The 12346-nt window shown below is 41.8% G+C and overlaps 1 protein-coding gene across 2 annotated transcripts in view; it reads left to right on the plus strand.

Annotated features, from left to right (window-relative positions):
• cemip (cell migration inducing hyaluronidase 1) overlaps positions 1 to 12346 on the plus strand; it is a gene marked incomplete at its 3' end in the record, with an annotated part of 254772 nt that overhangs the window by 182892 nt on the left and 59534 nt on the right. For both annotated transcript variants that reach the window (XM_032536538.1, XM_032536539.1), the window contains 2 exon segments: positions 5263 to 5432; positions 10854 to 11063. In XM_032536538.1, coding sequence (XP_032392429.1) covers positions 5263 to 5432; positions 10854 to 11063 — 380 coding nt within the window.

Raw genomic sequence — 12346 nt, forward strand, 5'->3', positions numbered from 1 at the left:
AGACAGCTAGCTAGACTATCTTTCCAACCTGAGTTTTCTGTTGCCCGACTATAACAACCTTTGAACGTACACATGTTCCACCAAAAGAAGCTCCTTCCCAAGGCTATTTTGCAGAGGCACCTTGATTGGTTTAAAGAAATGGCAATAAACCAAATCACATTTTTCTCCCATGGACTAGCCAGACCCTCCTCTGCAGCGCTGTGGAGGAAGGTCTGGTAATGCGAGACTATACATACCCTAATGCATTTGTTTTTATAACCAGTCACCCATTCAAAAAGGATTGACATCTTTATTCAATGGATTATACCTTGGCTTTTTAATAATACCTGGCTTTATTGCTATCTTTGCTGAAATTTTTTCATGAGATGAGATGAGGTGATATTTATTTATTGAATGAGTGCGTGAATGTGTTTCTCTTTTAAATGCAGCTTGTTGTGAATTGGAATGGAAACTCTGTTTAACTATGCCATTTATATCTGCCCAAACAGATTAAAATCACACACTGAAACCATCTTTATTGCTAGGATGCCTTCCGTGAGAGTTAAGGCGGTGTGTGTGTGTGTGTGTGTGTGTGTGTGTGTGTGTGTGTGTGTGTGTGTGTGTGTGTGTGTGTGTGTGTGTGTGTGTGTGTGTGTGTGTGTGTGTGTGTGTGCGCGCCAATAAGATGGAGGCCAGGTTTAGACAGCCCAGAGCAGTGTGTGGGAGTCAGTGGAAGGTGTTTGGTCTGTCTCTGGGCCAAAGGAAAGTCTCAGCCTGCATCCTGGAGTACTGTGTGTTCCTGACTGAGCCCATTCACGCTGACACGCATGCCAGCAAGGACACATACACACATGCAGACACTTGTTTTCTTTCTTTCATACTGCATCACGCAGACATTTCTGCAGAGTTTCTTGCGGTCAGCGTTGTCAGCCCTCGCTGTTCTTCTCTATGATTTAAATAGCCTTTGCCTTTGTCTCTTGAGCGCCCGCAGCGGCTAAAAGTCAGCATTAACGTGACATGACGTGTCCTCTCATAGCTCATGCACACGATTCACACACCAAAAAAATCAAGTTTGCGTTTCTACTGCAGCGGATTTAGGACTCCAGGATTTATCTTCAAATCTCCGCCTGAGCTGCTGGCGTTTCTCTCCTGCCCGGCTGCATCAGAAGATCCGTTCATTTAACCCCCCCCCCCCTCCACCCATCACCTTCCCCTTTTCCTCTCTGTTTTTCCTCGGATCTCCGACATCACCGGGGGTTTGGCCATTGAAAGTGGAAATCCTATTTTGTTTTCCTTTTTTAGCTCCTCAGAGTTCACGTCAATCTCCTCCCGACTGTAATGTGTTTCATTAATTCCTTCTTGCGTGCCACTTTGCAGCGCTGTTCCCCAGCTAAAGTTAGGCAGGGGAGGGGAGGGAGGCAGCTGAGACCTGGCTGAGAAAGACACAGAGACAGAAAAACAGAGTCCAATAGCTTGTGCCGGGTTTTACATGTGGAACCTTTGACAGTTCTACATGGGATAAATGATGACTAGTGTAGAACATACAGCACATGGTGTGGTACAGTGGCCTATAGCAGTGGTGAAGGATTTAACAGTTTTTCTATTTCTGCCTTGACATTTACCTAGCTTGGCAGAGCCATAACCGTCAGTTTTCACCATGAGATTTAGGTTTGGAAGACTGACATCACTGACAACTGATCATCCCCAGAAAATAAATAACAGACCAATAGAAACTCTGGAGTTTTTGCATGATGACCGCTCTCAAAACTCATAAACTCTGTTGGAATATATCCAAACCTGAAGCAGTAGAGACATTGCATGGCCTCTTACATAAATTAACCCTTGTGTTGTCTTAAGTTCAAATCTGACCCATTTTATTACATTAGAATTATGGGTTTCTTTTTAGCTACTTAATTTTACTTACCCAAAAATAACATGGATGATCCCACACAACACGCTTCGTAAGAACAACAAAAGATTGGATCTCTACTTTCATTGAAATGTTTTGAATTGTTGACAAATGCCCTTCTGTGATTATCCTTCCTTTAATATTAGTCTAAATTACTCATAATTTCTGCCTTTTTAACTAAAGAATTAGGTATAAATACCCTGAACTGCCCCCATTGAGGGTTCATACATACATGAACAACCAATCACTCTGAAAATGAAGTGATTTTTTGCATGAGAGGTGAAAAGAATGAACAAGGCTGGTGACTAATTCCCATAAAATCACGTATCAGCCTTGGGGGAAAACAGATGGACTTATCGGCACTACTGTAGTAGTACACAGTTGTAAATTGAGATCTAAAATGGTCTTTTAAGCCTGGGCTCACAATGTTTTCAATCTGAGCTGGAATGATAGGGTTCTTTTGTACTTTCTGAGTCCCGACTGTGCTGGTGGAGAGAGTAGGGAGCAGAAAAAGAGATGAAACGTTGGGGGGGTGTGATCTCCTGTCTCTCAGATTTCACATTTCTTTGATTTTATTCTTTCCCCCTGGCATCACTTAGTTTTTCCTAATCAGCACATTTCTGAATGTGTAGGAGTGGAGGACACACGGAACAGAGCTGTAATTGTTTCTGCGCCATTCTTCCACTTACTGTCTGATTCTGCTGCACGTCATGGCCTATCATGGGCTCTTTGTTCTCCTCAGTCTCATCCATTGAGGCGTAAATTGGCCTTCTAAGGAGCTACACTATGCAATATGCAAAAACTGTAGCTTTCAACCGCGTTGAGGGTTGGAGGTGGAACTAGATCTTACAACCCGTTGTTAGAGCTGTACAGTACCAAATTTAGCTGTACAATGAATTCTCTCACAAGCAGAGGTGTAGTGGTAAAAAAAGAGGTGGGTAAACTATAAATTCTGTGATCAGGTGGATCAGGACGCGATCGCCAATAAGGTGGGCCACGGCCTACCGGTGTATCCTGAAGACATTGCTATAGGCAATTTATCACTGGTTGTTCCCTCATTAGGTCACACAATCAGTATTCAGTTTATACAATTAGCCACTATCTTACGTAGAAAAACTACATTACCCACACTCCTAAGCGTAACAGCAACGTTTCTGATTGGTCCAACTCGCTGTTACCATAGAAACGTTTACCGTACCCGTGAAACCGCAACAGCTAGAGCGACAACAATAACTAGCTAGCTGACTAGCAAAGGGAGCTTCTTGTCACTAACTTTCAGTGGCCAGAGAATGAAATAACATCCAGTTATTTATCAGACAATATATCCTGAATTTCACTAATGGGAAAAGGTAGCTAGGTGACCTGCTACTTCCTGTCTGAAATGGGTAGGCTAACCTAATCAATGCCGTGGCTTTTTGAGTCAGTGGCATGAATCTGCCATTAACCAAATTAACCTCAAAAACATTAAGTTGAGTCCTGTTTTCCGAGCTCACTCACTTTGGGCTTCGATAGGACGATAGGCTATTCAGAGGTGGATAAACGCACTTTGGAGGTGGGTAAGCTCCATTTCCAAATTTTGAGAGGTGCATAAACGGCGTTTACGTGCGTTTAACCTCCACTACATCACTGCTCACAAGCAATTGCAATTAACAATGCAATTGTCTCTTTTGGTCAAATTTAAAAAGATTTATCTATGCATTACTTTTTTTAAAACAAATTCAAGTTTTGAATTGTCTTTTGGTTATATATCACTGTCATGTGACCTAGATAATGACACAATAACACAAACTATGAAGTAAACCACGCGTCTTTGTTATCATGAAATGTTTTTTCTAACTGTATCCCTCCCTTGTCATTTTTGTGCCAAAAACTAACAATTGAAATAATAATTCAAACATATCATCCGACCATTATTCACCTAAATAATTACATATATCTAAACAAAACCAAAAAATACCAGTCATATGCCTAAGGACCATAGCTAATGTTAGCAATTAATTGGGGTTAAATAAAATAACCGCGATTATGTTTATTGATTTCTACCCGTTCTGAATGAATCAATCGGAAGCTTCAAAACTGCCGTTTCATTTTTGTGTCTTAATCTTGTCTGTGTCTTACTTTGGCAATCCATTATTTCCTTTAAAAACTGTGTGACATAACCCCCCACTGTGGTATTTCTGCACAACACGCCTCGGTTTGGTCCTGTCTCTACCTGTCAGCATTCATGATATGGGGTTCGATTTGGGGTCTGTGCAGGTTTGTGGGATCTTAGTCTACATCCTTGACGTTCCGGTGCCACAGGAAATTCCGCCTGATGCATTATTTTCCGTTTCGTTCTGCTTTCTTTGTGTTTGAATTTTAAATTTGGTGGATTTCTGAGGACTATTGTTAACTGCGTCTCAGATCTCCGCGGGTTAAATCCAGACAGCTAGCTAGACTGTCTGTCACAACTATTTCACAGTGGCTCTGTGCCAAGCTAAGCGCCATGGCAATTGTGATTGTTGTGTGGACTAGCCAAACCCTCTTCTGCAGCACTGTGAAGGAAGGTCTGGCAAAGTGAGACTAGTGGGATCGTCCTGCAGGTTGGGCTGTGGGTTGGCTGGAGGCACTGGTTAGGTTTGTAACTTTGGTCAACTCAGGGTGAAGTCCTCCCTCTGTGCATACACACAAACACACACACACACACACACGCACACACACACACACACACACACACACACTCGCACGCACACACACACACACACACACACACATGCACACACCATCACACTGCTTACATAAATCAAAGTTTGAAATGTACTAAAATGCTATCTAAAACATTGAAACAAACACAATGTCAGCAACCAAAAGTAGTGGAGTTACTGTGGTGTGGTGTGTGTGGTGTGTGTGTGGTGTGTGTGTGTGTGTGTGTGTGTGTGTGTGTGTGTGTGTGTGCGTGTGTGCGTGTGTGCGGTGTGTGGGTGTGTGTTGTGCTCTTTCTGTTCACCATAATTATAAGTGCCGCCTGTCCATTCTCGTTTAAAATAGGAAAAAACGGTGCTACAACCTGAGAGTTTTACTGTAATGTCCTCCATTGCAATTATCTGAAACATCTGTTCAGCCACACGTATACACACATAGCAAACAAACAACAAAAAAGTACTTCTCTCAGTCTCTGGTGAGAATGGACATCTGTTTACACTGTGCTCAGCTCTGCTGATGGACTGTTAGTTAGTTAGTGAAGCTTCTAACAGCACTGTCAGCTAAATACAAACTGTCAGCAGTTTGTATTTGTTGTAATATTTAAATGTTTTGTTGTGTGTGTGTGTGTGTGTGTGTGTGTGTGTGTGTGTGTGTGTGTGTGTGTGTGTGTGTGTGTGTGTGTGTGTGTGTAGGAAAGGCCCAGTTCATCCACATGGGGGAGGAAGTGGACGGGGTGGACATGAGGGCAGAGGTGGGCCTGCTGAGCCGTAACATCCTGCTCCGTGGAGAGATGGAGCCCGGCTGCTATGGCAACGAGGCCTGCCAATTCTTCGACTTTGACATTTTCGGCGGACATTTGAAGGTACACTGGTGTCCTAACTTTGTCCTTTTCAGAGCCAAGGGGTGGGGGTGGAGGGGCAACAAAAAGCGACAAAAAATCTAAAAAAATGTTGGAAAAAACCTTGAAAAAGGCGACAAACGGTCAAAAAATTGTCAAAAGAAATTCGAAAAAGCCACTGAACCTCTGAAATAAAGCCATTTTACAGAGCAGACAAGCAGGTGTTTGATATATGAACCACTTCATGTAGCCTGCTATGAAGTAAGTTGTATGGATTGTTGATACATGGTGGACGTTAGATTGTTACATGTTGCGTGCCAGCTAACACATTCACTGAAGTGGTGCTTATAACAACATTAAGGCTTTGGCTAGGTTTAGATCATTTGTATTTGAGAGGGATTAGAATTATTGTCCGCTGTAGACACTTGTTAATTACAACACCCCCCCCCCTAAAGTCTACAGTCTACAGTCTTTTTGACCAACAAAGTCAGAAGAATTTGCCTCGTCACGGTTCTTTTAGTGTAACTATAGATATTTCTGTGTTTTTACTTTAGAAGGTGAATTCATTCTTTTCACACAAAATATGACACTGTCTAATTCAAATACTTATTCTTTGTTTCATCAGTGAATACATATTGCATGATGGGAAAAAAACACTTAAATATTTGTTGTATACAAGGTGAAAGGATTTTACGGCCCCTGGATGTGTAAAGCCCCCCCACCCCCCCGTGACCATTCACATTCACACACATATTTCCACATTGGGCCGATGATAATTATGCTTTGATATTTGTATATATTTAAAAGTTAAATCAGAGCAGAGCAGGTAAAGATACTCAGCAAAACCCATGCTGGATATCTCAGCCTGACAGGCTGTCAACAGGAGGAAACTTCACAGTGGAGACAGGAAAGGACAGAATAACACAGAGGGGGAGAGGGAGGGAGGGGGAGAGGGAAGGAGGGAGAGGTAGAGAGAGGGAGAGAGAAAGAGAAAGAGAGAGAGAGATCCCTCATTCCCCAGGGCCAGCTATCATATCCTATTATAAATTTCCATCACAGGCTCATGTCACATATTTCTCATGCATGGGTGTGTGTACAGCACGTAGGAGCCCCACAAACACACACACACACACACACACACACACACACACAGACACACACACTGACGCCCTTCAGAATGAGCGCCTCAGAGCATACTCCCGTCTTGACAGTTGTGTTATTACTGTTGTGTTAAAAGCTTGTATCTGCACTGACATCAGCTGGTCACTGAGAGGAGCAGCCGTTGTTTCTGTTTCTGTTGTTTGAATGCTTTCATAAACAGCAGGGGGGTTGGAGCTTTTCCTCGAGCGCTGTCATCTTTCAGCTGCAGTTTTCCGTGGAACCAGGAGCAGTGTGCTGTCCCTCTGCTCTCTAATGTCTTTAGTGTTATACAGCATTCTCCAGATCCACTCTCCTGTCATGTTAACTACCTCTTACACATACTGGCTTTATCTAAGGCATCCCTATTCCATCTTTTCTTTTCTTCATCTTCGTTATGTCCCTTTTCATTTCAATTCAAAAGGCTTTATTGGCATGAAGGTCATGAAACAATGCTGCCAACGCATCAAGGATGAAACAATTCAATAATAATAAGATAAGAAAAAACACATATATACAATTCATTGAGTAAACTAAAATACATAAATTAAAATCAAAAATCATACATGTGTGTGTGTCAATAAAGAAACAACAGTATATTAACATAACAATGATTATTTTCAAATGTAAAAAATGAAAATAATTTCTCTTCTGTTACTTGCGCTATACGCGAGCGTGTGCCAAGCCAGGCAGGTAATCACATACAGGAAGACCACAGTGCACAGATACTTTACCAAAATAACCCCATTTCAAAATAAAACCACCAGGTTTATGGTGATTGTGGTTGACTTGACTTGTCACAGCAAGACACTCGATCAGGCACACGGAGAGAGAGAGAGAGACACACACACACACACACACACACACGCAAACACACACAGCCACAAATAGGCTACAATTACCACAGTTTACCCACTCCTGTCTCTTTCTGTCAGAGAGAGAGAGCTAAACATAAAAGTGTATATGAGAATTTTATATATTGTAATTTTTATTTTTCTATTCTTTTCTTTTATTGTTTCAAAGTACCCTTTGTGGGACATGCACAAAATTTGTTTAGTATCTACAATTATATCATAAGTATCCTGTTTACTTGTATTATTATAGTATATCAGATGTATTTACTCATTGTTTTCGTATGCATATTTGTTCTAATGCTTTGGCAACACAGATGGAGTTTTTGTCATGCCAATAAAGCAACATGAAATTGAAAATTGAAAAATTGAGAGAGAGAGAGAGAGAGAGAGAGAGAGAGAGAGAGAGAGAGAGAGAGAGAGAGAGAGAGAGAGAGAGAGAGAGAGAGAGAGAGATGTGATGAATGGCCAGGCGCACGATCAGGCATGTATCTACGCTACAGGACACTTACACATGCGGTGTGTTCCCGCTGTAACTATTATGTATCTAGTATACAGTATGTGTTTGACAGGTTACAGGGATTTACACAATGAACACGTGTATAGTTGCATTTGAGAATAATATGATTCAATAGCAAATGAAATCAAACTCATATGATGTGCAAGGCTTACTCAATGCATTTGTGCCAAAGCAATTATAAAAAGGCTATAGCCATGTGAACTACTGACCTAATGTTCATATAAATAGTCATTATCATTCGACAATTGGGCCAAAGCGATTGAGAAAAACTATGACTGGATACTGGATCACAAAATAGCGCCTATACAATTTATTTTATACAGTTTTGCCTGACCCATTCGCCTTCTATGCTTCATTAACTGAATATACAGTGGTGTGAAAAAGTGTTTGCCCCCTTCCTCATTTCCTGTTCCTTTGCATGTTTGTCACACTTAAGTGTTTCGGAACATCAAACCAATTTAAACATAGTCAAGGACAACACAGTAAACACAATGCAATTTGTAAATGAAGGTGTTTATTATTAAAGGTGAAAAAAAATCCAAACCATCATGGCCCGTGTGAAAAAGTGATTGCCCCCCTTTGTTAAACATACTATAACTGTGGTTGTCCACACCTGATTTCAATTTCTCTAGCCACACCCAGCCGGATTATTGCCACACCTGTTCACAATCAAGGCATCACTTAAATAGAGCTGCTTGACACAGTAAGGTCCACCAGAAGATCCTTAAAAGCTACACATCATGCCAAGACCCAAGAATTCAGGAACATTGAGAAAGAAAGTAATTGAGATCTATCAGTCTGGAAAGGGTTATAAAGCCTTTCCAAAGCTTGGGAATCCAGCGAACCACAGTGAGAGCCATTTCCACAAATGGCGAAGACATGAACAGTGGTGAACCCTCCCAGGAGTGGCCCAGCCCAAAATTACCCCAAGAGCGCAGCGATGACTCATCCAAGAGGTCACAAAAGAACCCACAACAACGTCCAAAGAACTGCAGGCCTCACTTGCCTCAGTTAAGGTAGCGTTCATGCCTCCACCATCAGGAAAGACTGGCAAAAATGCCTGCATGGCAGAGTTCCAAGGAGAAAACCACTGCTAAGCAAAAGACATCAAAGCTCGTCTCAATTTCTCCACAACACATCTGTTGATCCCCAAGACTTTTGGGACAACATTCGGTGGACCGTGAGACAAAAGTGGAACTCTTTGGAGGGTGTTGTCCAAGTATATCTGGCAAAGAAGGAACACTGCATTTCATAAAAAACATTATACCAACAGTAAAATATGGTGGTGGTAGTGTGATGGTCTGGGGCTGTTTTGCTGCTTCAGGACCTGGAAGACTTGCCGTGATAAAGGAACTATGATTCTGCTGTCTACCAGAGATCCTGAAGGAGAATGTCCGACCATCTGTTCTGTGACTCAAGCTGAAACGAACTGTTTTCTGCAGCAGGACAATGATCTAAACCACCAGCAGCCACCACGAATGGCTGAAGAAAAACAAAATGAACGTTGGAGTGCCTAGCCAAGTCCTGACCTGATCCTATGAGATGTTGTGTATGACCTTAAAAAGGCCGTTCATGCTCGAAAACCCTCTAATGTAACTGAATTAGGACCATTCTGCAAAGATGAGTGGGCCAAAATTCTCCAGGACGCTGTAAAAGCCTCATTGCACGTTATCGCAAACGCTTGGTTGCAGTTATTGCTGCTAAGGTGCCCCACCAGTTATTAGGTTTAGGGGGCAATCACTTTTTCACACAGGGCCATGATTTGTTTGATTTTTTTCACCTTTTAATAATAAACACCTTCATTTACAAATTGCATTGTGTGTTTACTTGTGTTGTCCTGACTATTGTTTAAATTGGTTTGATGTTCCGAAACACTTAAGTGTGACAAACATGCAAAGGAACAGGAAATGAGGAAGGGGGCAAACACTTTTTCACACCATTGTACATATTTACTTTACAAAGTAGTGCTTTCCCGCTGGCCCCGCCCCGGCCCATAGACCCCTTCCCCCCTTTTTTCAAAAATTGAACCCAGTAACGTTTACTCGGAGTAGTTTTACTTTTACTTGGATAAAATGTGATTATTTTTATTTTTATTGTCTCGCTTTCTTCCTCTCTGCGTCACATTTTTCCATCCAGCCTTTCTAACTTTCTCCACCTGTGGACTCCAACCTCCCTAGTCCTTCTTTTTGCAGTCCTCCTCTTTTCCTCCCTCCTTTCACCCTCCTTTCCTTTCTCCTCAATACCTCTTTCCCTTTATGTGCCCTTCTTCTCTACATTCTCATACTGTATCTTTCCATTCTTGTTTCCTTCCTTTCTTCATCTTCATTCAATCTTTGCCCTCCCTTCCTGTCTTTTGTTTCATCCCTCCCCCCTGTCATCACTCTTTTTTTCAGCACTTCTGTTCTTCCTCCCAAAATATTTGTCTTGCTTACTCCCTTTTTCCTCCTTGCTCCTTGCATTTGTCTGTCACTTTTTCCACCCTGATCTCTCTCTTTCTCTCCATTCACCCTTGCTCTTTTGCTTCTTATTTTTGCCACTTATTCCTTTCCAGTATTACTCATTTTGCCTTCATCCCTCTTATCTTTTAATTAGATGTTTTTTTACGTTTTTATTCGCCACTTTTATATACGTTTGTATATTCTTTCCTTTGCGTTGTCTTATCTTTATTTTTGAATAGTTGTTCTTGTATTCCATCATGTTTATTATTTCTTGTATATTCTGTATGTGTGCTGTGTGTCTGACATTTGGCTGCAGTAGCAATGAAATTTGGGATCAATAAGGTCTAATCTAAATTCCCAAACGCCTGAAAAAGCTGTTATATCGTTGCATTTCAATCACCATGTTTGCCTTTGTTTCTGCTGGGGGGGGGATGCTTCACGTTCTGTCTGTGTTACGTTTGAGGGATGGTGTGTGAAATGTCTCTGCTGTCTCTCTCAGGTGGAGCGGGGCTTCAGGGCCGTTCATATATCTGGGCTGGAGCTGCAGCACATGGGCCAGCAGACAATGGGACACTACCCGGTCCACTTCCATATGAACGGAGACGTGGACGCGAGGGGAGGCTACGACCCCCCCACCGCTGTCAGCGACCTGTCCATCCACCACTCCTTCTCCCGCTGCATAACCATCCACAGCTCCAACGGACTGCTGGTCAGTTTATGTTCAGTGTTCTTGTTCTGTTTCTACTTGATGTATTTGTAGTTAAAGCTTTACTGCATAACTTTTTAATATTAATAATTGTTACATTCAAGCCATTGCCAAATTAGTTGCTACAAAGCTAATTTAGACTATCAGTGCCACACATCTCTCTGGATTTCTTAGTATGGCTATGTTCACAAGATTGTGTTGTCCGTTGACTTTCGCTCACAGAAACTCGAGTGAAGATATCACAAGATGGTTTTTTTTATCCTCCGTTGGCTACTAGAAACTGTGTAGAGGAGTGGGCGTTGCGCAATCACAGAAGGCTTGTATCATGTAGATGCGCCCACAGTTTTCTTGTCATTACTTAGAATTCCACATGAGAGAGACAGAAACTACAAACTATAGCTTTAAAGAAATTGTTTGCCATTTGGGGAAACCAAGACGGTCCAATACCAATTTTTGCTTCCTGATAACGATTCCGGTACCTGAACTTGCGTATTGGCTGATGCCGAGTACCAAAACAATTCCAGTCATTAGTGTCAAAAATGGCTTAGGTTAAACTTTTTGTGAAACATGAACAAAAAACACAAACAATGAATGTCATAGAGCTTTCCTTTATTGTCCGATTTGATAGTCAGTCATAACAAAAAAAAAAAACATATATAAAAAAACTTAAAAGCATATTTCCTTCGGGGCTAAATTAAGTGGTATGGCATCAGTGCATAAAGTACTTTCTGATACCGATACCAGTATTTTGGTCAGTATCTGTATCTAATACTCACAAAGCTAAGTCATTGAAACTGCAAAACCAGAGCAAGACAGTGCTATTACTTTCAGGGCGCAAAACCTAGTCACCTGTTCGTTATGAGGTTAAGATCCAGTGACTATTCTTCTGCTGGCTATTGGCGTGAATTACAATCAGCGTTATATAAATTTATCTGGAAAGGCAAACGGCTGCGACTTAAGATGTCTACTCTACAGAGAAGGAAGGAGGATGGTGGCCTCTCAGTTCCCGACTTCAAACACTATTTTTGGTCCTCTGTGTTAAGGCCCCTTCGCACTTGGTGTAGCCCAGATATGTCTGTCTGCTGGCGTACCTTAGAGAGTGCTATGACAGAGCCTTGGTCCGTCTGTGACATTTTTTTTGCCAATGTTTCTAATTCATTCAGTCTACCACGTTCCACTTTTATATTTTACCTTCAGTTAAGATCAGCATACGCTGTCCCTTGGCAGGGGCCTTTGCCCATCCATCCTATCCAGTAGTTATTTACTGTGCAGCCTAAAAACTGTGG

This window comes from Etheostoma spectabile, chromosome 15 (genome assembly GCF_008692095.1).
Source record: "Etheostoma spectabile isolate EspeVRDwgs_2016 chromosome 15, UIUC_Espe_1.0, whole genome shotgun sequence".
Taxonomy (NCBI): Eukaryota; Metazoa; Chordata; class Actinopteri; order Perciformes; family Percidae; genus Etheostoma; species Etheostoma spectabile.